The 26,382-nt window shown below is 38.6% G+C and overlaps 1 protein-coding gene across 2 annotated transcripts in view; it reads right to left on the reverse strand.

Annotated features, from left to right (window-relative positions):
• Positions 1-17,767: 17,767 nt before the first annotated feature.
• The window catches only part of AASDHPPT (aminoadipate-semialdehyde dehydrogenase-phosphopantetheinyl transferase), a 34,568-nt gene continuing 25,953 nt past the window's right edge, over positions 17,768-26,382 (reverse strand). Inside the window, exons 5-7 of one of the 2 annotated variants that reach the window (XM_049889445.1) lie at positions 21,503-21,574; positions 19,530-19,680; positions 17,768-19,319 (exon numbers count right to left, since the gene is read on the reverse strand). In XM_049889445.1, coding sequence (XP_049745402.1) covers positions 19,315-19,319; positions 19,530-19,680; positions 21,503-21,574 — 228 coding nt within the window. In that variant the 3' untranslated portion in view covers positions 17,768-19,314. Of the gene's footprint in view, positions 19,681-21,502; positions 21,575-26,382 lie in introns of both variants that reach the window. The other variant, XM_049889444.1, reaches the window with a different exon arrangement.

Raw genomic sequence — 26,382 nt, forward strand, 5'->3', positions numbered from 1 at the left:
TATACAAACAACTGATCTGTTTTACAAGCAAAATAAATTCCTTATTGTTACAATTTTTTATTTATTGGAGTGCTTGTTAAAAACTTAAATTTCTAGACCCCATCACCAGCTTCACTAAATCTGAACCTCTGAGGGTCAGGACCACGAGGCTGCACCTTTTTTTTTTTTCATTGTGCTTCAGTTGGAAGTTTACAGCTGAACTTAATTTCTCATTCAAAAATTTATACACATATTGTTTCGTGACTTTACCTGCAATCCCTACAATATGACAGCACACTCCCCTTTTCCACCCTGGGTTCCCTGTGTCCATTCAACCAGTTCCTGTCCCTTCCTGCCTTCTCATCCTGCTTTTGGACAGGTTCTGCCCATTTGGTCTCGTGTATCTGACCAAACTAAGAAGCACATTCCTCCTGTGTATTATTTTTTTTTATTTATAATCCTGTCTAATCTTTGTCTAAAGACTGGGCTTTGGGAATGGTTTCAGTTCTGAGTTAACAGTGTGTCTGGGAGCCGTAGTTTTAGGGGTTCCTCCAGTCTCTGTTAGACCATTAAGTCTGGTTTTTCTCACGTGAATTTGAGTTCTGCTCTACGTTTTTCTCCTGCTCTATCTGGGACGCTCTGTTCTGTTCCCTGTCAGGGTGGTCATTGGTGGTAGCCAGGCATCATCTTGTTATTCCGGTCTCAGGTTGGTGGAGTCTCTGGTTCAATAGATCCTTTAGTCCTTCTGGCTAGTATTTTCCTTGTGTCTTTGGTTTTCTTCATTCTCCTTTGCTCTGAGTGCGATGGGACCAATTGGTGTTATTTTAGATGGCCGCTTGAAAGCTTTTAAAACCCCAGACACCATTCACCGAAGTGGGATGTAGAACATTTTCTTAATAAACTACGTTATACCAACTGACCTAGGTGTCCCCCAAAACTATGGTCCCCAGGCGAGGCTGTAGCTTTTGCAAGCTTGTCAGTTGTTTCCTAAAGTTTGACAACTGCTTCCCTGCAGCTGATGGACATTGACAGACAACAGTTTCTGCCAGGAATCCCTGGTGTGACAGGGGCTGGGATTGCTTTTCCCCCATTTCTTGACAGTTTTTAGAGCTGAAGCTTTTCTCCTCTGATGTAAACCTAACAGCTCAATTTTACATGACTTTCTGACCTCCAAATCTTATTATTGCAAAGCATAATTTCTTGAGGTTTACTTTGGAAATCACTTCAAAGCGACAGATAATCCATACATTCCTTATTTGATTAATACTCTAAATCCTACTGAGCACATGACACCTGTGCTGTGCAACTGATTTGCTGCAGGGCACAGATATATGGGGCTGAATCTGATGAATCATAATAAGTTTCAGAATATATAAATAATATACACATTTATTATTATAGTGTTATTAACACCAGCACATGAATCAATATTTCTATAATGGCAAATTATACAGTGTCTATTGGATTTATGGAGCCCTCATGGCACAGTGATTAAGAGTTGGGCTGCTAACCAAAAGGTCAGCAGTTCTAATCCACCATCTGTTCCTTGGAAACACTATGAGGCAGTTCTACTCTGTTCTACAGGGTCACTGTAAGTGGGAATCAACTCAACAGCAACGGATTTGGGGTTTTTATCAGACCTACAGAATTTTTCTTATCAATTAAAATACTATAAAGGTATTTATATGAATGAGGACGAATTTACTGGTGGTCATATACATGTCCCATTTACCAAGTGTTATTTTATTCTTTTAGCCATAAAGTCCTAAAGTGCTCCAGATCAGGCATCAAGTTATACTAATAATGACTTTCTTGGCTCCATGGAACTCTTTAAGCAATCAATGAAGTTTTCTGAAGGTGTTAGAATAGAGTTAGATCCATTTGAAGAATAGAAAGTACATGAGTTTTTATTTATATCTATAATAAGTCAAATGTTTAAGCAATGGCTTTTTCTGATTAATGCCACCACTGCAAAATAAACAATTTTGAATGGAGTCTAACAGGGATTATTTCTCATATTCTTCTTTTGTTACAGAAATGGGACTCCACTTTGTGGAGGCTGGGTGTTTTTGGGTTTTTCCAGTTTTTTCTTTCTTTTCTTTGCCTTTTCATTAATTTTTTTGGAAAATGGATATTTACTTCTATTAACAAATTCTTAAGGCTGTAGAATGTAAGAACAAGAAGGAACTTACCAGCCAACTTACTTGTACAGAGTTGGTGGCAAAAAAGGGACTAGAATCAGGTCTACTCTGTCTACAAATGGCTTTCTTCTATTCCATAAATTCAATTCAATGAATTTAATATACATGTATTAGATGTCACTTCGTATAAAGGAAGCATCATTTTAAACATAAGGTTAAAAAAAATGACTGACTCAAATTATCTTCCACGAAGTTTATCCTTCAACATAAGACACCATTTCTTGATAAAGTTTTTGTTAAAACTAGATGTATAGCCAGTAGCAGTAACATATTAATCTGAAAAGAGAAATTATTCCTCGTCCACTCATTTATCTATTCATTCATCAGTTATATATTCAGAAATCCTTCATGATAGACACAGTTAAGTCTGAGGATATACAAGTCAATAAAAATAGCTCCTGCTCTAATTTAGTCTAGTGGGGAGACAAACAGATGCCAACCAATAACCATATGAGTTACTGCTGGTGCAAGGAAATGCTGAAACAACGGATTAAAATTTGGCCTGAAGTCAGTTAAGAAGAATAACATTTGTGCTGAGTTTGAAGTATAACCTGATCATCTCTCTGAGTGCAATTAATGGGACCCTAGGGATCCCTGGCTGGTGCAAACAGTAAACAAGCTCAGCTGCTAGGCAAAAGGTTGGAGGTTTGAGTCTACCCAGAGATGCGTCAGAAGAAAGACCTGGAGATCTACCCTGAAAAATCAGCCACTGAAAACCCTATGGAGCAGTTTTACTGTGACATACACAGGGTCACCATGAGTAGGAATCAACTTGACAGCAACTGGTCAGTGCTATGCTTGGAGTTAACATCCACCAGGTGTAATGGATGTTCAGGCTGTCTCAATCTGAAGTGCTCGTCTTCTTTTATACATCAAGAATGTCAAGTCTGAGTGCTAGGGAAAGGAGTGAATTTTAGTTTTGCCCTAACCCAGTTTGCTAAACTAATCCACGGGCAGTTAAATGTCCACTTGACAGTCGAAACTGGGTTCAGCAGACTGTATAGGAAGCACAGTAGCTGGGGCTCTGCAGTTACCACAGGTAGCAAGGTGGCACTTCCCACAGCTGTAAAGATGTCTTCAAGTTGGAAGAACCTACTCCCCAGCATTATGTTCAGAGCAGAAACTAAAGCCCTGACAATCAATGTCCTGTCATTCTTTCCCCTATGCATATTCGCAGGGCACAAGGCTGCCTCAGAGCGGTGAGGTCAAGTTCCAGAGTGCCTATCACTTCAGGCTGTGGCGTTCTCAGCTTTGAGGTGAAGCTTTCTAGGAATAATGGCAAGAAATAAAGAGAAGAGCACAGGGAGGCAGCAACTTCTGTGGAGGAAGCTTTCTCCAAAAGCTTTCTGAGGGGAGTATAGTGTTCACCTGACGTGACTCCCTACCCTAACTGCAGAGAATTGACACTGTTTTTAAGCAGGATAATGGAAAGATTTAATTTGGCTTGCCGGAAAGACAATTCTGGAAGATATGAACAAGATGGACTGGAAGTCTGCTAGTGTATATATGTACTTTATGGTACGTAAAACTCCATGCAACCAGAAAATACAGTTCACTGTATAAAACTAAGCTGTTAAAATAAAAATTTTCCTAAAGAAATGTGGTTTAGAAATATGAACCCATCATGAGATCCCATTAAGCTTTTCACTCAGTGGCTTTCTTAACCTTCCTGAAACCAAACCACACCTGTTGCCATCAAGTTGATTCTGAGTCCTAGCAGCCCGATAGGACAGAGTAGAACTGCCCCGTGTGGACTCTGCTGTGCAACAAATCTGTTTGCTCTTGCTTTGTCTTGAGATCAGCAAGATAAAAATATTCTCCTACGGTAGGCTTGTTAAAAAGAAAAGGGAAAAAAATCCATTTGAAATAATCAATTCTTTATCATGATGGAAAATCTGCATGACTACTTTGGACATAATGTATTGCATTTGTTTCTGGCTGACTATTAGTTAAGTTTTTAAATGATCAAATACTACACATTTTCACATACACAGAAACAAAATAGTATGAGACGCAAATGACTGGGATATAACACAAATGAACAAGAACATGGAGGATTCATCTTCTTGACTTATAATTTATCAACTATTTTGAGAAATATGATTTTTAATGATAATTGTAGATACAACTGTGATTAAAATCCATGGAGAGGAAAATTTTTTTTTCCCCTTGAGTCAATCACACCCAAGGTAGGAAGACTACCTGTTTTGCAAAAGGCCAATTCCAGCAAATGACATATTTAACATTTGAACCGTGCCGTCTGTGAAAGCGGATGCAGTAAGGCTGTGTCCTCTTAACCCAAAATCACATGCCATTGTTTTGGAGCCTGAGAAACCATTTTTCACAAGAAGATTGTCATGAAAGAATTATATTTATTTACCTTCACCTTTTTTAAATACTGCAAATGAAATATTCTAGTTACTTTTATCAAGACTCCTAGATCTGACTTTTCTAGTCTAGCTCTGCTCTAAAACGGTTAAACTCATTTGCATCAAGATTATTTAGTTTACCTGATACCCAACTTGACACTAAAAAGGGGGCAAAATGAGCCAATCCCATCTTCTTTGTTAACTGCATGGTAAGGACCACCATGAATTCAAATCCCACCTGAAAATGGATCCAGTCTTTACCTTCTTACATTCTCATTATCTTTGTCGCCAGCCACAAACACAACACTTTCTCACCCTAGCTTCCTGGGGCCAGGTCCTCTTCATCCCTGGCCTGGTCAAAACACACAAGTTAGAAGAACTCTGTCCTTCAACTGCCAAATAGGGAGACGCTAGCTTCTGCTGGCCCTCACTGCCCCCTGTAGAATGGCTCACAAAATTTACAGACTACTCATACTTGCAGCTATTCATTTATTATAACCAGAAAAAGATACAAAGAGATACGACATGCAAGGTTTCATAGGTGTCCCAGCACCGTGCCTCCATTGTCCCTAGGAACATGCCACCCTCTCCATGCACAGATATTCTCACCAATGCAGGAAGCCCAACTACTTCTTTGTTCCGTCTAACAATGTATAGTCATGTCTGGGGTCTCCACGCATATACACGATTGAGGCCTCAATGCATACTCATAATCAATTGAATCAATGAATATGCATGATTGAATGCATCATGCCTATCTCACTTCCTGAGGTTAGTTGCCAGGTGTGGTCCTGGGGGCTCCCAAGTCCTTTGCACATGGTTAAGTGTTGCTTGGCTATTTTAGAAAAACAAAGACACCTTGACTGCTTGAGAAATTCCAAGGGCTACTGTGATGGTTAGTGTGTCAGCTTGGCTGGGTCATGATTCTCAGTGGTTTGGCAGTTACGATGTACCTTGACAGTTATACAATGATGTAGTCATCCCCTATTTTGTGATCTGCTGTGAGCAGTCAATCAGTTGAAAAGGGAGTTTCCTTGGGGTGTGGCCCGCATCCAGTATATATACAAATGTCTGGCAAAGTTCACTTAACTCTGGATCCTGTGTCCAGTTTATCATCTGGCCTCTGTTTCCTGGGACTTGAGCCAGTGGCCTGCCATTAAAAACAAAAAAAAAAAACCATTGCCATCGAGTCAATTCTGACTCATAGCAGCCTGCCATACTGCCTGCCAATCTTGGGCTTTTCAGCCCCTGCAGCTACATAAGTCAGAAGAAGCCTCCAGCCTGATGCCTGACCCATGGACTTGGGACTCGCCAGTCTCTACAACCACATGAGCTATTTCATTGAGATAAATCTCTCTCTCTCTCTGATTTTGCCTTTCTAGAGGAACTGCAGACAAATGCCAAATTGAGTTCTTTGTCCCACACCAACAAAACAGACCTCAAATTAATTCTCGATAATTTAAAAGAACAGAGGTTGCCCACATGATACAAACCAAATTTCACTACAGAATTTTCTTATCTCTTTCAAGTTACAAAAAAAATAATGCTGTCACTCTAATAACTAGTTGCACTCATTTACATAAAAGGGGTTTCTGGAAAACAACAGGAATTTATGCTTAAAGATTCAGGACATTTCTTTGTTTTAATTAACATTCATTGCAACTACTTCATTGTCTACAGATCTAGGATAAATTTTAAATCCTCAAATTAATATCAGATTTCAAATGCATTGATTACTGAAGTCTTTAGCTCATTCATAGTGTGCATTTACTTTGAACAAAATTACACTATTTGGATAAAATGGTCTAGCCTTTTATTTTTAGGAGCTACATATATCTAGAAATAGAAAACTAATAAACATTTTCATACACATTTTAAGAGGCAATGAAAGCACCATCTCTGCACCCCTACCTCCTGACATCAACTTAAAAATTACCATCAGTGGCTACTTGATAAATATTCACAAATTCAGCACAGTGGTTCGAAAATGCCAAATGAAAACCAGAGTTCAACAGTGATAGTAGTTGCACTGTGACCTACAGTCATTTCTATATGCACATCAAAATGAGAAGAACTGACACCTATATTACTGTCAATTTCATGATTTCCCTACTGGTATCCAGTGGAACTGAGTTGTTCAATGTAAACATGAAATATAATTTAAAGCTCAGTCTAAAACATAAAATCTATGGAGAAAAATTGAAAATCTATTTTAAATAATCAGCTACACCCAAAGGGAGAATGATAAATAGCTGGCTTTCAAAGCCCACCAATAAAGCCCTGGCATTTCATCAAGAACACGTTAAATTCTTACAGTAAATGCAATGACCTTTTCATCTGTATTTTAGAATCAGAATAGCCATTGCCTTGACATTATGAATTCATTGTATAATTCAGACACTTTAATAAGGAAATGACTTTCTAAATATTCTTAGTTATTATGTTTTGCCAATTGGAAGAATAAATTTTAACCGATCAAAGACAACAGAAGTTGCAGCGGTAAAAATACATAGATAACGACATTCAAATTGAACCTGTGGGTATAAGTTATTAGGGAATAAAGTCACTAATCCCATTTCCTGAAATGTGAGACTTGCTTCAAAGGTAGGCTCACTTACAAAATGTAAGGCAGAACTATGATTTTCCGTCATTCTTCTGGATGACAGTGTAGTACAGAATGGGCTTTTGAGTCAGTTGGAGGTAAATTAAAATCAGAATTCACGAAACTGAAACGCATGGCATGTTAGACAGTGGTTAAGTGCCAAAATGAAAAATAAACTACGGAAGGAAGATTAGAAGTGTTGAGGGTAGGAGAGGGTGCAACGTGCAATTTTAGACAGAGTAGCCAGGGAAGCCTCCATTAAAGAGGTGACATTTGAGTAAAGATATGATGGAAATAGGGAGTCATCTATGTGGACATCTGGGAGGCCATCCAGACACAGGAAAAGCAAATACGAAGACCTGAGGGAGAAGCGAGCCTGACATATTCCAGGAGCAGGGAAGAGGCCTGTAGAATGTAAGAACAAGAAGGAATTTACCAGCTGCAGTAGAAAGAATGGGGTCGGGGAGGTAACAGGGGCTGGGCTATGTAGGCCTTTATGGTCATTATGACTCTGGCTTTAACTGTGAATGAAATGGCTGCTTCATAGAGAATAGACTGGAGGGGAAGTGGTTAAAGTAGGGAGTCCAGTTAGAAATCCATGGCAATAATTCAAGCGACATAGTGGTGGCTTGAACCAGAATGGTAGCAGTGGGCAGATTCTGGACGTGATCTGAAGGCAGAGCCAACAGATGTGTTTGAGTCCTGTGTAGGAAGTGTTTGTGTGAGGAAGAAGTGCGTGCTAGATGTGAGAGAAAAGGGGATGATTTCCAGGTTTTGAGGCTGAGCTACTGAAGGATGGAGAAACCATATCCCAGATGGAGAAAACAGAGGCAAAAGCAGTCGCGGGAACAGTGGCCGAGGACTGGGGCTGGGCTGGGAGCGCTGCAGGGAAATGATTAAGAATTCAGTGGCAGACGTATTATGTGTAATATACAAATGGCATCAAGTGGACATGTTAAGTAAGCACCTGGATTTGTTTGAGTCTGGAGACAGATGAGAGGACTGGAGAAGTCCAGGCTGAAGATAAAAATCTGGGAGACATTAACGTATTGATAGTATTTGAAGCCTTAAGGCTGGATGAAATTACCAAGAGAGTAGGTGTAGACAGAAAAGGAATTGGGGAAGGATCCAGACCTGAGGTACTCTCGTTTGGGAACATGAGGAAGAACCAATACAGACTTATAAGAAGTGGTCAGAGTTCAAAGTAGGAACTGGGTAACACCGAGTGCCCTAGAAGCCAGGTGAAGAAAGGTATTTCACGAAAGTAACTGTGTCTGTCAAATAATCAATTAATTTGAAGCTTAAGAATTGACTATTAGTTTTAGCATGTGAATGTCATTAATAAGGGCCTTTTCTACCAACAGGTGTAAAAACAGACTCAGATTTAACAGAGAATGAGAGTAGAGTCATTAAGTATAAACAATAATGTAAAGAGAAAAAAAAGAAATACAGTGGAGCAGATGGAGGTTGATTAGGTACTTTTTAAGAGGGCAAAAATAACTGCAAGTTTGTATGCTGAAGAGAAGGATTCAGAGGAAAAAAATGGTGATACAGAAGAGAGAATTCCTGTAGCTGTGCTTTTGAGTAGTAAGTGGGGAAGGGAGCTGGTTCAGTGCTTTACTCAGAACGTGAATCACTGATGGTAACAGGAGAACAGCCACAGGTATGGGCACCAGTGTACGGAGGTGGGCAGATATAATGTTGCCGAGAGTTTGTAGAAGTTCTCTTTTGATGGCTTCAATTTTTGTTCAGTAAGCTAAAAAGTAATGCCATTGCTGAGAATAAATCTAGGACAAGAGTCAGGGTTTGAGAAAAATGAGAAAAGAACCTTGAAAAAGAACAAAGTTGAAGGACTCACATTTCCCTTTCCCTCATGTGTAACTGATGGGAATGTAAAATGGTGCTGCCACTATAGAAAAGTTTGGCAGTCTTTGAAAAAATTAAACACAGAATTACCATATGAGCCAGCAATTCCACTCCTAGGTATATACCCAAAAGTACCAAAATAGAAGAGGTAACTGTACCAGTGTTCATTGTAACATTCACACAAGTCAAAAGCTGCAAACAACCCGTGTCCACCAATAGATGAATAAAAAGTGGTATGCTCATGTTGTTGATGCTAGGTGCTATTAAGTTGGTTCCGACTCAGAGTGACCCTATGTACAACAGAAGCAAATAACGCCCAGTCCTGTGCCATCCTCACAATTGTTGTTATGCTTGAACCCACTGTCACAGCCATTGTGTCAATCCATCTCACAGAGGGTCTTCCTTTTTTCAAGTCTTTACTTTACCAAGCATGATGTCTTTCTCCAGGGACTGGTCCCTCCTGATAACGTGCCCAGAGTATGTGAGACAAAGTCTTGCCATCCTTGTTTCTAAGAAGCATTCTGTCTGTACTTCTTCCAAGACAGATTTGTTTCTTCTTTTGTCAGTCCACGGTATATTCTATATTTTTCACCAACACCATAATGCAAATACATCAATTTTTCTTCAGGCTTCTTTATTCATTTTCCAGCTCTCACATGCATATGAGGTGACTGAAAACACCACGGCTTGGGTAAGGCGCACCGTAGTCCTAAAAGTGACATCTTTGCTTTTTAACACCTTGAAGAGGTCTTTTGCAGACTTGCCAATGCAATACATCATGAGATTTTTTAAAATTGTGCTCTAGGTGAAATTTTACAGCTCACACAAAAATTTATACACATACTGTTATGTGAGCCTAGTTGCAATCCCTATAATGTGAAAGCACACTCCCCCTTTCCAACAGGGGTTTCCTGAGTCCATTCAACCACCTCCTATCCCCTTCTGCCTTCTCATTCCGCCTCTGGACAGGAAATGCTCATTTACTGTAGTGTATCTACTTGAACTAAGAAGCATGCTCTTCACGAGTATTATTTTGTTTTATAGTCCAGTCTAATCTTTGTCTGAAGAGCTGGCTTTGGGAATGGTTTTAGCCCTGGGTTAACAGAGAATCCGGGGGCCATGCCTTCCACGGTTCCTCTAGCCTCAGACAGACCATTAAGTCTGGTCTTTTAGTTCTGCACCACACTTTCCTCATGCTCTTTGCTGTGTTCCCTGTCAGTGCAGTCATTGGTGGTGACCATGCAGCATCTAGTTCTTCTGGTCTCAGGGTGATGGGTCATTTGATTTGACTGCTGCTTCCATGGGCATTGATTGTGCACCCCAGGAAAATGAAATCCTTGACAACTTCGATCTTTCCTCCGTTTATCATGATGCTGCTTATTGGTCCAGTTGTGAGGATTTTTGTCTCATTTATGTTAAGGTGTAATCCATACTGAAGGCTGTAGTCTTTGAACTTCATCGATAAGTGCTTCAAGTCCTCTTAGCTTTTAGGAAGAAAGGTTGTGGCATCTGCATATCACAGGTTGTTAATAAGTCTTCCTCTAATCCTGATGCCACACTCTTCATAGAGTTTGTTTCTCAGATTATTTGCTCAGTATACAGACTAATACAGACTAAGTATGGTAAAAGGATACAACCCTGATGCACATCTTTCCTGACTTTAAATAAACTGCGCAGTATTCCCTTGTTCTGTTAGAATGCCTGCCTCTTGGTCTACGCACAAGTTCTGCATGGACATAATTAACTGTTCTGAAATTCCCGTTCTTCACAATGTTATCCATAATTTGTTATGATCCACATAGTCAAACGCCTTTGCATAATCAATAAAACACAGGTAAACATCTTTCTGGTATTCTCTGCTTTCAGCCAAGATCCATCTGACACCAGCAATGATATTCTTCATTCCATATCCTCTTTTTCTTCATTCCATATCCTCTTTTGAACCCACCTTGAATTTCTGGCAGTTCCCTGTCAATGTACCGCTGCAACCACTTTTGAACGATCTTCAGCAAAATTTTGCTTGCAGGTGATATTAATGATATTATTCGATAACTTCTGCATTCTGTTGGATCACCTTTCTTTGGAATGGGCACAAATATGGATCTCTTCTAGTCACCTGGCCAGTGAGCTAGCTGACTTCCAAATTTCTTGGCAAAAATGAATGAGTGCCTCCAACACTGCATTCATTTGTTGAAACATCCTGGAGCCTTGTTTTTTGCCAATGCCTTTAGTGCAGCTTAGACTTCTTCCCTCAATACTTTGGATTCTTGATCATATGCTACCTCATGAAATGGCTGTACATCAACCAATTCTTTTTGGTACAGTGACTCTATGTATTTCTTCCATCTTCTTTAGATGTTTCCTGTGTCGTTTAATATTTTCCCTGTAGAATCCTTCATTACTGCAACTTGAATCTTGAATTTTCTCTTCAGTTCCTTCAGCTTGAGAAATGCTGAGGGTGTTCTAACCTTTTGGTTTTCCAACTCTAGGTCTTTGCACACATCATTGTAATACTTTGTCTTTCTGAGCCGTCCTCTGAAATCTTCTGTTCAGCTATTTTATTTCATAATTTTTTTCCTTTCGCTCTAGCTACTGTATGTTCATGAGTAAGTTTCAGAGTCTCTTCTGACATCCATTCTGGTCTTTTCTCTCTTTCCTGTCTTTTTAATGACCTCTTGCTTTCTTCATGTATGATGTTCTTGATGCCATCCCACACTCGTCTGGTCTTCTTTATTAGTGTTTGTCAAATCTATTCTTGAGATGGTCTCTAAATTCAGGTGGAATATACTCAAGGTCATACTTTGGCTCTCGTGGACTTGTTCTAATTTTATTCAGCTTCAGCTTGAACTTGCATATGAGCATCGATGGTCTGTTCCACAGTTCATCCTGACCTTGCTCTGACTGATGATACTGAGCTTTTCCATAGTCTCTTTCCACAGATGTAGTCAGTTTGATTTCTGTGTATTCCATCTGACGAGGTCCATGTGTACAGTAACCACTTATGTTGTTGAAAAAGTTTGCGCAATGAAGAAGTCATTGTTTTGGAAAATTCTGTAATTTATCTCCTGCGTCATTGCTATCACCAAGGCCATTTCTTCCAACTACCAATTCTTCTTCGTTTCCAACTTTCACATTCCAAACACCAGTAATTATCAGTGCACTTTGACCGCATGTTCGATCAATTTCAGACTGCAGAAGTTGGTAAAAATCTTCAATTTCATTTTTGGCTTCAATAGTTGGTTGTAAATTTGAGTAACAGTTGTATTAACTGGTCTTCCTTATAAACCAAAAACCAAACCCAGTGCCGTCGAGTTGATTCCGACTCATAGCAACCCTATAGGACAGAGTAGAACTGCCCCATAGAGTTTCCAAGGAGCATCTGGCAGATTCGAACTGCCGACCCTTTGGTTAGCAGCTGAAGCACTTAACCACTACTCCGCCAGAGTTCCCAGTCTTCCTTATAGGCATATGGATATTATTCTATCACTGACAGTGTTGTACTTCAGGATAGATCGTGAAATGTTCTTTTTGACAATGAATGTAATGCTATTTCTCTTCAATGTGTCATTTCTGGCATAGTATACCGTATGATTGTCCCACTCAAAATGGTCAATACCGGTCCATTTCAGCTTACTAACACCCAGGTTATCAATGTTTATGTGTCCCATTTCATTTTTGACATTTTGAAAATTTCCAGTTTTCCTAGATTCATACTTCATACATTCCACATTCCTATTAATGGATATTTGCAGCTGTTTCTTCTCGAGTCGTGCCACATCAGCAAATGAAGGTCCTGAAAGATTGACTCCATCCACATCATTAAAGGTTGACTCTACTTTCAAGAGGCAGCTCTTCTCCATTTGTCTTCTGAGTGCCTTCCAACCTGAAGGGCTTTTCTTCCAACACCATATCAGACAATGTTCTGCTGCTATTCCTAAGATTTTCATTGGCTAACTTTTTCAGAAGTAGACTGCTAGGTCCTTCTTAACCTGTCTTAGTCTGGAAGCTCTGCTGAAACCTGTCCACCATGGGTGACCCTGCTGGTATTTGAAATACCAGTGGCATAGCTTCCAGCATCACAGCAACATGCAAGCCACCACAGTAGGACAAACTGACAGATGTGGGGGAGGGGGCACACTTATACAATAGAATATTATGCAGCCATAAATAGGAATGAAGTTCTGATACATGCTACAACACAGGTGAACCTTGAAAACATTACTTTCAAACCTTTTGTCTTTGTACATAAAGTGATTCTCTTATGGACAGCATATAGATCATGGCTTTTTATCCATCCTGCCAATCTCTGTCTTTTAATTGGAGTTTAATACATTTAAAGTAATTACTGATAAAAAAGACTTACTCCTGCCATTTTGCTTTGTGTTTTCTGTATGTCTTAAGGTTTTGGTCCTCAATTTCCCTTTACTACCTTTTTTTGGTAGTTTGTTTTGGGATTTTTTATTTTGTATTTGTTTTGTATGTGTCATTTTGATTCCTTTTCCTTTTCTGTATACTTTCTTTCTTGGTAATCTTTGAGTTTACAATCAACATCTTAAGCTTATGACAACCTCGTTGAATAATACCAACTTCAACAGTATACAAACACTTTGCTCCTATACATCTTTGTTCCTGCCCCTTTACACTGTTACCTGTCACAGATCACACCTTTATATCTTAAAAAAAAAAAAAAAAAAAGTATAATTATTGCTTTATATCATGTGCCTTTAATATAATATACGGAAAAGGGAGGTTACAAACGAAAAGTACAATAGTACTTCCATATTTGCCTATGCATTAGCATCATTCAGAACCAGTATCTATCTAATAGCCTCAGAAGTTCTGAGTATTTCTCTTTTCCCACTGAACAGTCACCATAGTAAAAAGATGCAGGTCCCCCTGGAAAGGACTGTGGAAGAGAGTCATCGAATGTACTTGTCGTCATGTTGTAGGATTCTTTGTCAAATGGACCCAGCTACTCCTTCGATTAAGGGGTCCAAAGTCTATGAAAAAGGAGTGAATCACCATTACAGTGATTTCGGTGAGGTGTCTGTGCACCAGACCCAAGCTTTTCAGCTAAAGCATCAAACAGATCTTAGGCTGCCCATCTACTCCACTTCTAGGGATCCTAGAATCAATTAACCAACACCAAAAATTCCTGTGGCACAAAACCATGTAATTACTACTCTAGCACCACCACACTGTCTCAACCATTCTGGGACCCCATTATCCTTACTGAAAACGAGCAACCTAAATCCAGTGTAGCATCTCCCAATCATCTCTGGCCTGACAAAATTCTACCACAAAGCTTTTCAGGGTGTTGGTAATCATTCACTATTGGAAAAAAAAAAAAAAAAAAAAAACCCTTGGTGAAGGGACTGTCCTCTAAGCCCACTCCTCAAAAGACTGCACAGGTTTGCACAAAATAAATGCACATGCTATAAGGAAACCTAGTTGAGTATAGGTCACCGAGTCCAGGTTGCAATTAACCAACCTAATACACTGTTACTACCACTACCAGGTTTTCAAGCCAATACATCAAATCCCCTTTCCTACGTAAGTGTCCCCGTATCAATATATCTGACCTATCTCACGTCATTCTCTTTGGCCTATTACCCTTAGAATCCACTCCACGTTTGTTCCTCAGACTCGAACCAATGCAAAGTGGCAATATCCTGAAACTCTTCTGCAAAGGCACTGCCTCCTGGGTCAGATTGTGTACTTCTCTGTTTGAGGTATGCTGGTGTCTGAAATTATTTGCCAGGAAGGAAGTCAGCTTCCTGGGGTAGTAAGTAGAGGGAAGGATAGAGTGCATTTGCAGGAGAAAAGAATAACCGGTTCACCGCACTACTGGAAAGAGCACAGCGATGTTTAAAGGGTTATCAATAGAAAACATAGCCAAGATATTGTCAGGAGCACCAAAGTTCTAGGCTTCCATTTGCCTACTGCTGAAGGTTTCTAAGACACCCGAAAAATGGCTTTAAACCTAGCACATGGCATTCTCCTGAGCCCTGCTGCTGGTGACCTGCAAAGGGGTGTATTACACCAAGCATTAGGCTCTATTTTTGCTGAAGTACTCAATAATGCTAGTTTTCCTCCTCTTAATGTTGATTCCCTCCCAATTTTTTCACTGAAAAATGACCTTAAAAGAACAGTGAATTTACACCCCCATGCAGGATAATTTCTCTGAAGCTCCACCCCCTATTTGTCTTAAAATGTGGGCAAGTCTACATTCCACTTACCTGTATTGTTTTTATAAAAAAATTTTTTTCAATATTTCAAGGAGATATAACTCATCATTTATTAAATAAGTAAAATTATTTAAAAGAATTTATAATACTGACTTTACAATGTTATTTCTAAGTCAAGAGAAACAGAGATGGAAACTCTTAATTCCATATTCAAGAATAGAGTGAGTTGATCAATAGGTGGAAAGGTTTTAGGAGTTCCTAAATCAGACAGTTGGTTGAACCTCAGCTGTAGTATCCTAGACAGTTTTTTCATCCTAAAATTGAAGAAAACTAAGCACATTCAGAACTGTTGTGACAATTGTCTGTGTAAAAACTATAAGCTTTCAGGGAATAAGGTGGCCTTTAGCATAAAAATTTACTTCTTCCAGACCTTTGATTAAAATAGTAAAAGAATTTTTCCTTATAGCATTGCAGTGCAGTTGATTTTTTTGTGTGTGTGGCCTTTCTAGCCATGGTCCTGTAATTCCCACCCAGGTGACTGGAGAGGACTGTGTGATAGGGCAATTATGGTCCATCAAGTGGATCAGTCAGTTTTGCCTTAAAAAGAGCCAATTTCAGAGCAGAGAGGAGAAACCTACCACCATCATGGAAGAACAGCCAGAAGCAGAGAGAGCATCCTTTGGACCTAAGACTCCTGTGCTGAGAAGCTCTTGGAAGCAGGAGAACAAGAGCAAGCTGTAACCATGGAGACGCTAAGTAGCCTGGCAGGAGAGACCCAGCAGCAGACACTCGAAAGCAGGTGGGCTTCCCAGACAGAGAAAGCTGAGTGCCTTTGGGCAGAGGCCTAGGGCCAGAGAGAGAGAGGCGTGCCTGCGAGCACAGTTGGGAAGAGGCTGTCCTGAAGTGTAACTGTTAATTCCATAATAAACCCTACTATCGTGAGAATGGTCTGCAAGTTTTGTGTGGCCACTACAATGAGCTATTGAAACCAGCAAAGAAACAGAGTACTGTGTGAGGAAAGGTTGGTGTCAGAATTGGTAAAGACTGAAGAGAGAGGGGGTTTGTCTGGCCTCCGCTTCATGGAAGTCAGCCTCTTGCTACGCTGCTGAACTTGGTTTTCCTTCCCCCTTATGGGATTGGAGGAGGTCAGACACTACCCCCAAGCCATTTTCACAAGCATAAACCTTCAAGGACAAAGAGAATGGAAGTGGAGACAAAAGCCACAGATATTCAGAAGCTAAAAAGTAGATTAATGGTAACTATTGACCTGAAAAAGTTAGATCCTAAGGAAACTGAGAAAAACAGCACTAAGGTTCACCCCAGCACAGGACTCAGCAATTGCCAGCACCAAATACCTCAGAAAAGCAGGTGTAAAAGTAGAAATTAACAGAGTGGGCTTGCAGGTGGAGGAAAATATGCTTAAGAATCAGCTAGATCTCCATTTCACTCTGCGTAAGGGTACTAAAAACCAAAAAACCAAACCTAGTGCTGTCAATTCCAACTCATAGCGACCCTACAGGACAGAGTAGAACTGCCCCACACAGTTTCCAAGGAGCGCCTGGCAGATTCATACTGCCGACCCTTCGGTTAGTAGCCGTAGCACTTAACCACTAAGCCACCAGGGTTTCCATAAGGGTATTACTGGTCCTCAAAAAAGTTCTCAAAAAATATTATCTCCCATGCTCCCTTTTTTCTCAGTAAGCTAGTGAAGAATATTCTCCACAAAATGAAGGAGTAAATCTAAGAAAGACGTGAGACATAGGAAACAGGAACTTCAACACAGGAGAGAGGCAAGTAATCTCCAGAATGATGGTGAAAGCAGATTCTAGGATGACAGCTGTGCACAGCTACAGAAGGCAGAAAGTCCACACTGGACAATGCAGATTGCTCCATGAGTGATTTCTTCAAGAAGACAGATGAAAATGATAGAATAACTCATACGTCTGAACATCTGAAGAAGAGTCACACATCTGGTAGAGTCTGTGATTGAATTTGCAGTAAGTATACAGAAAACTAGGAAAACAAATTCAATTATTAACCCAAGAAAACAATAAACAAAAAAGTTATTCAGTCATGAAGAGCATTACATTATAACGAAAATATACTCTTTGCGTAATCCTAGTCTTCATAATGTAAACACTGAAATACAGTATAATTACACTGGGAAACGGGGAGCAAGAAAAGAATGAGTAACCGTTGGGAAGAAGAAGAGCTAAGTTCTTTGCTTTCATAGTAGGAGTCCAAGAAATTATGCCTAAAATTAAAGAGTCAGGTAAAAGCAGTATAAGCAAGTTATTTAGAGCTATGGTAATAACAAAACAATCAACTAAAAGAGTTGAAAGTGCTTCACCTGGGGACAGGAAATAGGTGAGGTGAAAGAAGTGATCATTTTCAATTAGAAAAAACAAAAAATCTTATAGATCTATATGACTCTTTAAACTGTGTGCATGTGTAATTTTGATTAAGAAACAAAAACCACAGAAAAACCAAAACAAAATCTAGCACATGGCGGTCTAGTTCATAAAAATTCCATAATAAATGTTAATAGTTTTATTAGTATAATGACAAGACAAATGGCTTTTCATATCACCATTACATTCATGCTAAGGATAACAATACTTCCTTTATTAGAAATGCAACTTGATTTTTTTAAAACAATTACTATGCCTAGAATATTTGGACATGCTTAATAATAAAAACTATAAAACATTCCAATTCTTTTTTACTAAGCAAAGTATCTACTTTTATACAACCTACACACAACTTTTAGTAAGAGAGACAATGAAATTATTTTACTTCTTGGCATTTAACAATAATAAGACTTTAATTTCCCAAGACATGCACTACAACCATAATAGAATTTGTCATCAATATGATGGTCCTGGCATCTTACATATTATGCACCAATTTTAAATTAAGTCCTATTTGCTAAAATAAAAATAGGCAGACTATGATTAGGCAGCTTATAAAAAAGGAATTACAAACAACCAATAACAACATCGACATCAACATCATTTATAAAGAAATACAAATTAAATAACATTTTTTCACTTATAATGGCAGATTAAATACAAAAAAAGATAATACTTACATTGACCAGGGAGTAAGTAGGTAGGAGTGGGCACTCATGTACTTCTAACCGGAAGTGTAAATTGTACACCCTTTGAGGAGAGTAACTGGCAGTACTTTATGAAAGCTAGTCCTTTGAACTAGCTATTACACTTCTAAAAATTTTAAGGATATAATTAAACAAGTACCCAAATTTGGTTACAAGGATATTCATTGCACCACTGCTCACAGTAATAAACTGCAGATAATCAAAATGTCTAACATGGGCGGAAAGAGTGAGTAAATTACGGCATACCTTCCCTATACTAGGCAGCACACTTTCCCTCAATGTCATTCTCCCACCCTTGAACCTGACCTTCTTCCTGACCAGCAGAGTTCATTTCCCACGCAGAGACTAATGATGTCAGATACTGGCTTTCTCAGTCAAGGGAAACTGAGGGGGGAAACTTCTAAGGGCTTTGGGCAAAGTCCTCCTCACTGATAAAACTGAGATGTGAGAGAAGAAATGTCCTTCCTGCCTTTTGGATATGAAGTTGGAAATTACAGCAACGGCCTCTGTGACCATGAGGGGAACAGGCCTAAAGCAAAACCAATAAACTGAGGATAGCAGAGCCAAAAAGCTATCCTTAATGATACCTCTGAGCTTTGTTTCATGTGATATAATAAACGTCCTTGGTTGTTTAGGCCAATTACATTTGGACATTGTTACCTCCAACCAAAAGCCATTCAATGGGACGCTTTACAGCCACTAAAAGAAGTTATGCCAGAGAAGTACATTTATTGATATTTACGAACAGTAGATGCACAGTTAAGTTAAAACAAAAAAACAACAAAAAAACACACAACAAAGAATGCTCCCTTTTAAAACAACTGTTTGGGAGAATTCATTTGCCAAGAAAAAGGTCTGAAAGGATACACAAGGTCATAAGAGTAGTTATCTCTGAAAGGTAGGATCCAAATGCTTCCACTTTGCATATTTGCATTTTCTACAATAGTATGTGTTTAAGACTCTTTCATCTTTTTCTACTTCTTCTGTCAATTTAACCTGATTTGAGGGAGAAAAAAGAGGTAAATGTGTTCTAGTGAGCGATCTTGAACTGGAAGTCAGCTTTTTTTACCAGGAACAAGTTTTATTTTAACTTGTTTTGTGAAACAACATTTGATATTATTAGGTATTTATTTTTCAGTGAATACAGAAAATTACAAAGTTTTCATTTTTCTTTGTTACTTAGGGAATCATATCATGACTTTGTACCATTTCGTATTGGAATTTCTTCTGTGAAGCAAAAACAGTCCCAAAATGAAGGATCTTCAGGTGTCATAGGAACGGCAGACGCTATTAAATCATTAAAGGTCAGAATCTTAAACTGCTTTTGGGTATGTTTAGAATCATCTTGAAATGGAACCTAAAAATAGGTAAAAAATACTGTTAAACTGCATATTAATTTTATGATCTATTGTATAATTATGAAAATAAATAATACCAAATTACATTTCAATAGTATTAAAACACGGTAGGATTTCTAGAAATCTTACTGCTTTTGTTTTTTATCTTAGTGTTGCGGATTAACAAACCAAGAAAAATATCAGATAGAAAACCTGATTCTTGAACTGCTATGTATATATATATGAAAGGACAAATAAACCTGTTTAAAATGCATATTTACTGAGCCTCACACATGGAAATTCTGATCCAGTAGATTTGAGCTAAATGGGACCTTGAAATCTGCAATTTTAACAAGCAGGTAGGTGATTCTGATAGAGGCGAACCATAAAGCAAACTTTTGAGAACTACTACTCTAGAAAGTAGATCTAATAAAACTCCCATACCTATACGGAGTTACAACACTTCCTTAGAAAATGATTTATTCATCACTAAATCTAGACTGCATCATACACGGACATACAGCCCTTGCTTACAACTCAACACAGTGTAGACCTTCTTTACTACTATAAACATTCTAGCATGGGTAATACTAGGGCTTTATATAATGCTCTACATTAACAAGGTTTGATACCCATTTTATATGATTTATTCTCACAGCTACCCTGTGACATGGTTAGTATCTAAACTTTATAGATGCATAAATTGAGGATGAGGAAGATCAAACTACTTGCCCAAGCTCAACAAAAATTAAACGGTAGACTCAGGGCTTAGAGCTTGCATCATTCTTTGTCCTCTTCCCACTAAGCCAGGGTTGCCTAAACAGGTTCTATCTAGTGAAATTAAAAGGAAGTATCACATATGTAAATGTTTCAAAAAACTGTAAAGCTCTACAGAAACATAAGGAATTACAGGGTATATAAGCTGGGACTTGAGGAGGTAGGGACAGGTAACTCGGGTTGGAACATATTCAGGAGACAGGTCTGTTTTACCGTGGCATTTCTCTTTAAGGAAGGTCACCTATGGGGAACTTTAATCCACTGATGGTACCAATAGATCACAGACATGGTCTACAGCCTGAGCTATTTTTCTATAGGTAGTGATGTATGCATATTTATCGTGCCACTTTCTTACACAGTTCCCTAAAAATAAGGGCCTGCATACAGTTTCAGTTATTTTAACATAACAGTATTCCTTAAATAAGCACTTCTGCAGACTCAAAACTGTATCTAGGCTAAGAGCCTTTGATCCTAAATCTGCCCCCGCCCCCCTTACCAGATATTGGAAGAAGAATGCATAAAGACACTGCGATTAGGGCAATTGAGACTTATGTAATATCACAATACAACACACAGTCTCTCACATGTTTAATACTACAGCTTCAGGAACAAATTAGGAGATGATTTTAAAAGGGGAGGGAGCTCATTTTACAAGATAATTCCATTATCCACCAGCTTTCAACTTCATATCCTTATCTTCAACACAGCTTCAACAAACTAAGAAATAAAACACTGTTAAGATGACTAAGATGGTGACTATCTTGAATTTCTAATGAAAATATTATTACTCTGACAATACTATCACCATTTCTTCATTGTAATACTTATGTGTTCTTGAATGTGAAGATATAGGTAACATGTTCTCTTAGTTTCTGAATAACCCCAGATGATCTTTAGGATCTGATAGTGAAAAAACATTTTTACATCTATAATCTTCTTAAACAAAAAAGAAAAAACAACTTTAGCCTGATATAAACCAAATGATTATTTCCATCAACTAACAACAAAATAAACACTGTTTCGTTCTTTTTAGAAAAAAAGTCAAGAGAAATACTAAAATCTTACATCCTGATGTTTAGATCCATCGGGTTTCCTAAGAGCTACTGCAACAAAATGGTGTTCATCTATTTTGCTTTCCTGGAGGGAAGAAAAAGGTAAGTAAATACTCATGACTAAATATTTAAGACCTGATATGCCTTTGTTTCCATTTTTTAAATCTCCATCTCTATATATGTATAGATTGTTTAGCATGCACACATACATACATACATGCACATACAGATACTGCCCTGTAAAATCATTTAACAATAAGTCACCTACATCCTGGGACTTTACTCCTGAATACTGCAACATGTATCTCCCATTAGCCATGATCTCTTAAATAACCTCACAAACCATCAAATTCAATAAATTCAACATTAATACTTCAATCTATTATCTGTATTCCAAATTTTATTAATTAATAATGTCTTTTATAGTATTTCCCCCTTCTAGTACAGGAGCCAGTCTAGGGTTAAGTATTTGGTTGCCATGTCTTGTTGTTACTGTTGTTAGGTGCCATCAAGTAGGTTTCAACTCACAGGGACCCCAGGTACAAAAGAATGAAACACTGTCCGGTCCTGTGCCTTCATCACAATCATTACTATATTTGAGCCCGCTGTTACAGCCACTGTTTCGATCCATTTCATTGAGGGTCTTCCTCTTTTCTGCTGACCCCCTACTTTACCAAGCATGATGTCTTCTCCAGGGACTACTTCTTCCTGATTACATCCAAAGCAAGTGGAATGAAGTCTCACCATACCTGCTTCAAAGGAGCACTCTCTGGCTGTACTTCTTGCAAGACAGATTTGTTCGTTCTTCTGACAGTCCATGGTATATTCAACATTCTTTGCCAACACCAACACCTTAGCCTCTAATCTGGAAATTTTACCAAAGATTTTGTCCTTTATGACATTACCATTTTTAAATACATGCTCCACCTCTTTTAAAAAATAGAACATTGCTCATTTTTTGTCTGCGTGAGTTTCTTAAGGATTAGATTAAGCATTCTCAATAGGAATAATACACAGGTGATGTATACTATCTAGAGGCACATGATGTCCACCTGCTGTAAGTGGTGATGCTAATTTTACATACACTTTTTTTTAAAAATAATTTTTATTGCGCTTAACTGAAGTTTACAAATCAAGTCAGTCTCTCACATATAAACTTATATACACCTTACTACATACTCCCATTTACTCTCCCCCTAACAAGTCAGCCCACTCTCCTTCCAGTCTCTCCTTTCGTGACCATTTTGCCAGTTTCCAACCTTCTCTACCCTCCCATCTCCCCTCCAGACAGGAGATGCCAACACAGTCTCAAGTGTCCACCTGATACAAGTAGCTCACTCCTCATCAGCATCTCTATCTAATCCATCGTCCAGTCCATTCCATGTCTGATGAGTTGTCTTTGGGAATGGTTCCTATCCTGGGCCAACAGCAGGTTTGGGGACCATGACCACTGGGATTATTCTAGTCTCAGTCAGACCATTAAGTCTGGCCTTTTTATGAGAATTTGGGGTCCGCACCCCACTGTTCTCCTGCTCCCTCAGGGGTTCTCTGCTGTGTTCCCTGTCAGGGCAGTCATGGGTTGTGGCCGGGCACCATCTAGTTCTTCTGGTATCAGGATGATGTAAGTCTCTAGTTCATGTGGCCCTTTCTGTCTCTTGGGCTCATAATTATCTTCTGACCTCATGCTCCTTTGATCCAGGTGGGCTGAGACCAATTGATGCACCTTAGATGGCCACTTGTTAGCATTTAAGACCCGAAACGCCACACTTCAAAGTGGAATGCAGAATGTTTTCTTAATAGAATTATTTTGCCAATTGACTTAGATGTCCCCTGAAGCCATAGTCCCCAAACCCCTGCCCTTACTCCGCTGACCTTTGAAGCAGTTTATCCCGGAAACTTCTTTGCTTTTGGTCCAGTCCAGTTGAGCTGACCTTCCCTGTATTGAGTATTGTCCTTCCCTTCACCTAAAGTAGTTCTTATCTACTATCTAATCAGTAAATAACCTTCTTCCACCCTCCCTCCCTCCCTCCCTCATAACAACAAAAGAATGTGTTCTTCTCGGTTTAAACTATTTCTCAAGATCTTACAATAGTGGTCTTATACAATATTTGTCCTTTTGCATCTAAATAATTTCAGTCAGCATTTCCGAGTCCCTCCATGTTATGAAATGTTTCACAGATTCCTCACTGTTCTTTATCGATGCGTAGTATTCGATTGTGTGAATATACCATAATTTATTTATCCATTCATCCGTTGATGGACACCTTGGTTGCTTCCAGCTTTCTGCAATTGTAAATACTGCTGCAATAAACATGGGTGTGCATATATCTGTTCGTGTAAAGGCTCTTTTTTCTCTAGGATATATTCCGAGGAGTGGGATTTCTGGGTTGTATTTCTAAATTTTTAAGGAAACGCCAGATTTCCAAAGTGGTTGTGCCATTTGACATTCCCACCAGCAGTGTGTAAGAGTTCCAATCTCTCCACAGCCTCTCCAAAATTTATTATTTTGTGTTTTTTGGATTAATGCCAGCCTTGTTGGAGTGAGATGGAATCTCATCGTAGTTTTGACTTCCATTTCTCTAATGGCTAATGATCGAGAGAGCGTCTTGTCATGTATCTGTTAGCCGCCTGAATATCTTCTTTAGTGAAGTGCGTGTTCAAATCCTTTGCCCAATTTTTAAATGGGCTGTTAGTCTTTTTGTGGTTGAGTTTTAACAAAATCATATAGATTTTAGAGATCAGGCGCTGGCTGGAGATGTCATAGCTGAAAATTTTTTCCCAATCTGTAGGTGGTCCTTTTACTCTTTTGGTGAAGTCTTTAGATGAGCATAAGTGTTTGATTTTTAGGAGCTCCCAGTTATCTGGTTTCTCTTCGTCATTTTTAGTAACATTTTGTATTTTGTTTATGCCTTGTATTAGGGCTCCTAACATTGTCCCTATTTTTTCTTCCATGATATTTATTGTTTTAGTCTTTATGTTTAGGTCATTGATCCACTTGGAGTTACTTTATGTGCATGGTGTGAGGTATGGGTCCTGTTTCATTTTTTTGCAAATGGATATCCAGTTATACCAGCACCATTTGTTAAAAAGACTGTTTTTCCCCAATTAACTGACATTGGGCCTTTGTCAAATATCAGCTGCTCATATGTGGTTGGATTTATTTCTGGGTTCTCAATTCTGTTCCATTGGTCTATGTGTCTGTTGTTGTACTGGTACCAGGCTGTTTTGACTACTGTGGCTGTAATAATAGGTTCTAAAATCAGGTAGAGTGAGGCCTCCCACTTTCTTCTTCTTTTTCAGTAATGCTTTACTTATCCGGGGCTTCTTTCCCTTCCATATGAAGTTGGTGATTTGTTTCTCCATCACATTAAAAAATGTCGGAATTTGGATCGGAAGTGCATTGGATATATAGATGGCTTTTGGAAGAAGAGACATTTTTACTCTGTTAAGTTTTCCTATCCATGAGCAAGGTATGTTTTTCCACTTATGTAGGTACTTTTAGTTTCTTGTAGTAGTACTTCGTAGTTTTCTTTGTATAGGTCTTTTACATCTTTGGTAAGATTTATTCCTAAGTATTTTTTCTTCTTAGGGGCTCCTGTGAATGGTATCAATTTGGTGATTTCCTCTTCAATGTTTTTTGCTGATGTAGAGGAATCCAACTGATTTTTGTATGTTTATGTGGTAACCTGAAACTCTGCCAAACTCTTCTATTAGTTTCAGTAGTTTTCCGGAGGGTTCCTTAGGGTTTTCTGTGTATAAGATCATGTCATCTGCAAATAGAGATAATTTTACTTCTTCCTTGCCAATCCGGATGGCCTTTATTTGTTTGTCTAGCCTAACTGCTCTGGCTAGGACCTCTAGCACAATGTTGAATAAGAGCGGTGATAAAGGGCATTCTTGTCTGGTTCCTGTTCTCAAGGGAAATGCTTTCAGGCTTTCTCAATTTAGAGTGATGTTGGCTGTTGGCTTTGTATAAAAAAAAAAAAAAAGATGCCCTTTATTATGCTGAGGAATTTTCCTTCAATTCCTATTTTGCTGGGAGTTTTTTTATCATGAATGGGTGTTGGACTTTGTCAAATGCCTTTTCTGCATCAATTGGTAAGAACGTGGTTTTTGTCTTTTGTTTTATTTATATGGTGGATTACATTAATGGTTTTTCTAATATTGAACCAACCCTGTATACCTGGTATGAATCCCACTTGGTCGTGGTGGATTATTTTTTTGATATGTTGTTGAATTCTATTGGCTAGAATTTTGTTGAGGATTTTTGCATCTATGTTCATGAGGGATAAAGGTCTGTAATATTCTTTTTTTGTGGTGTCTTTACCTGGTTTTGGTATCACGGATATGGTGGCTTCATCATTTTCTATGCTTTGAAATACCTTTAGTAGCAGTGGTGTTAACTCTTTTCTGAAAGTTTGGTAGAACTCTGCAGTAAAGCCACCCGGGCCAGGGCTTTTTTGTTGTTGAGAGTTTTTTGATTACCTTTTCAATCTCTTTTTTTGTTATGGGTCTATTTAGTTGTCCTACTTGATTGTGTTAGTTTAGGTAGTGTTTTTCTGGGAATTCATCCATTTCTCCTAGGCTTGCAAATTTGTTACAGTACAATTTTTCATAGTACTCTGATATGATTCTTTTAATTTCAGTTGGGTCCCTTGTGATATGGCCCATCTCATTTCTTATTCGGGTTATTTCCTTTCCTGTATTTCTTTAGTCAGTCTGGCCAATGGTTTATCAATTTTGTTAATCTTTTCAAAGAACCAGCTTTTGGCTTTGTTAATCATTTCAATTGTTTTTCTGTTCTCTAATTCATTTAGTTCAGCTCTAATTTTTATTATTTGTTTTCTTCTGGTGCCTGATGGATTCTCTTGTTGCTGGCCATTTGTTCAAGTT

This window comes from Elephas maximus, chromosome 7, assembly GCF_024166365.1.
Source record: "Elephas maximus indicus isolate mEleMax1 chromosome 7, mEleMax1 primary haplotype, whole genome shotgun sequence".
NCBI classification, from domain to species: Eukaryota; Metazoa; Chordata; class Mammalia; order Proboscidea; family Elephantidae; genus Elephas; species Elephas maximus.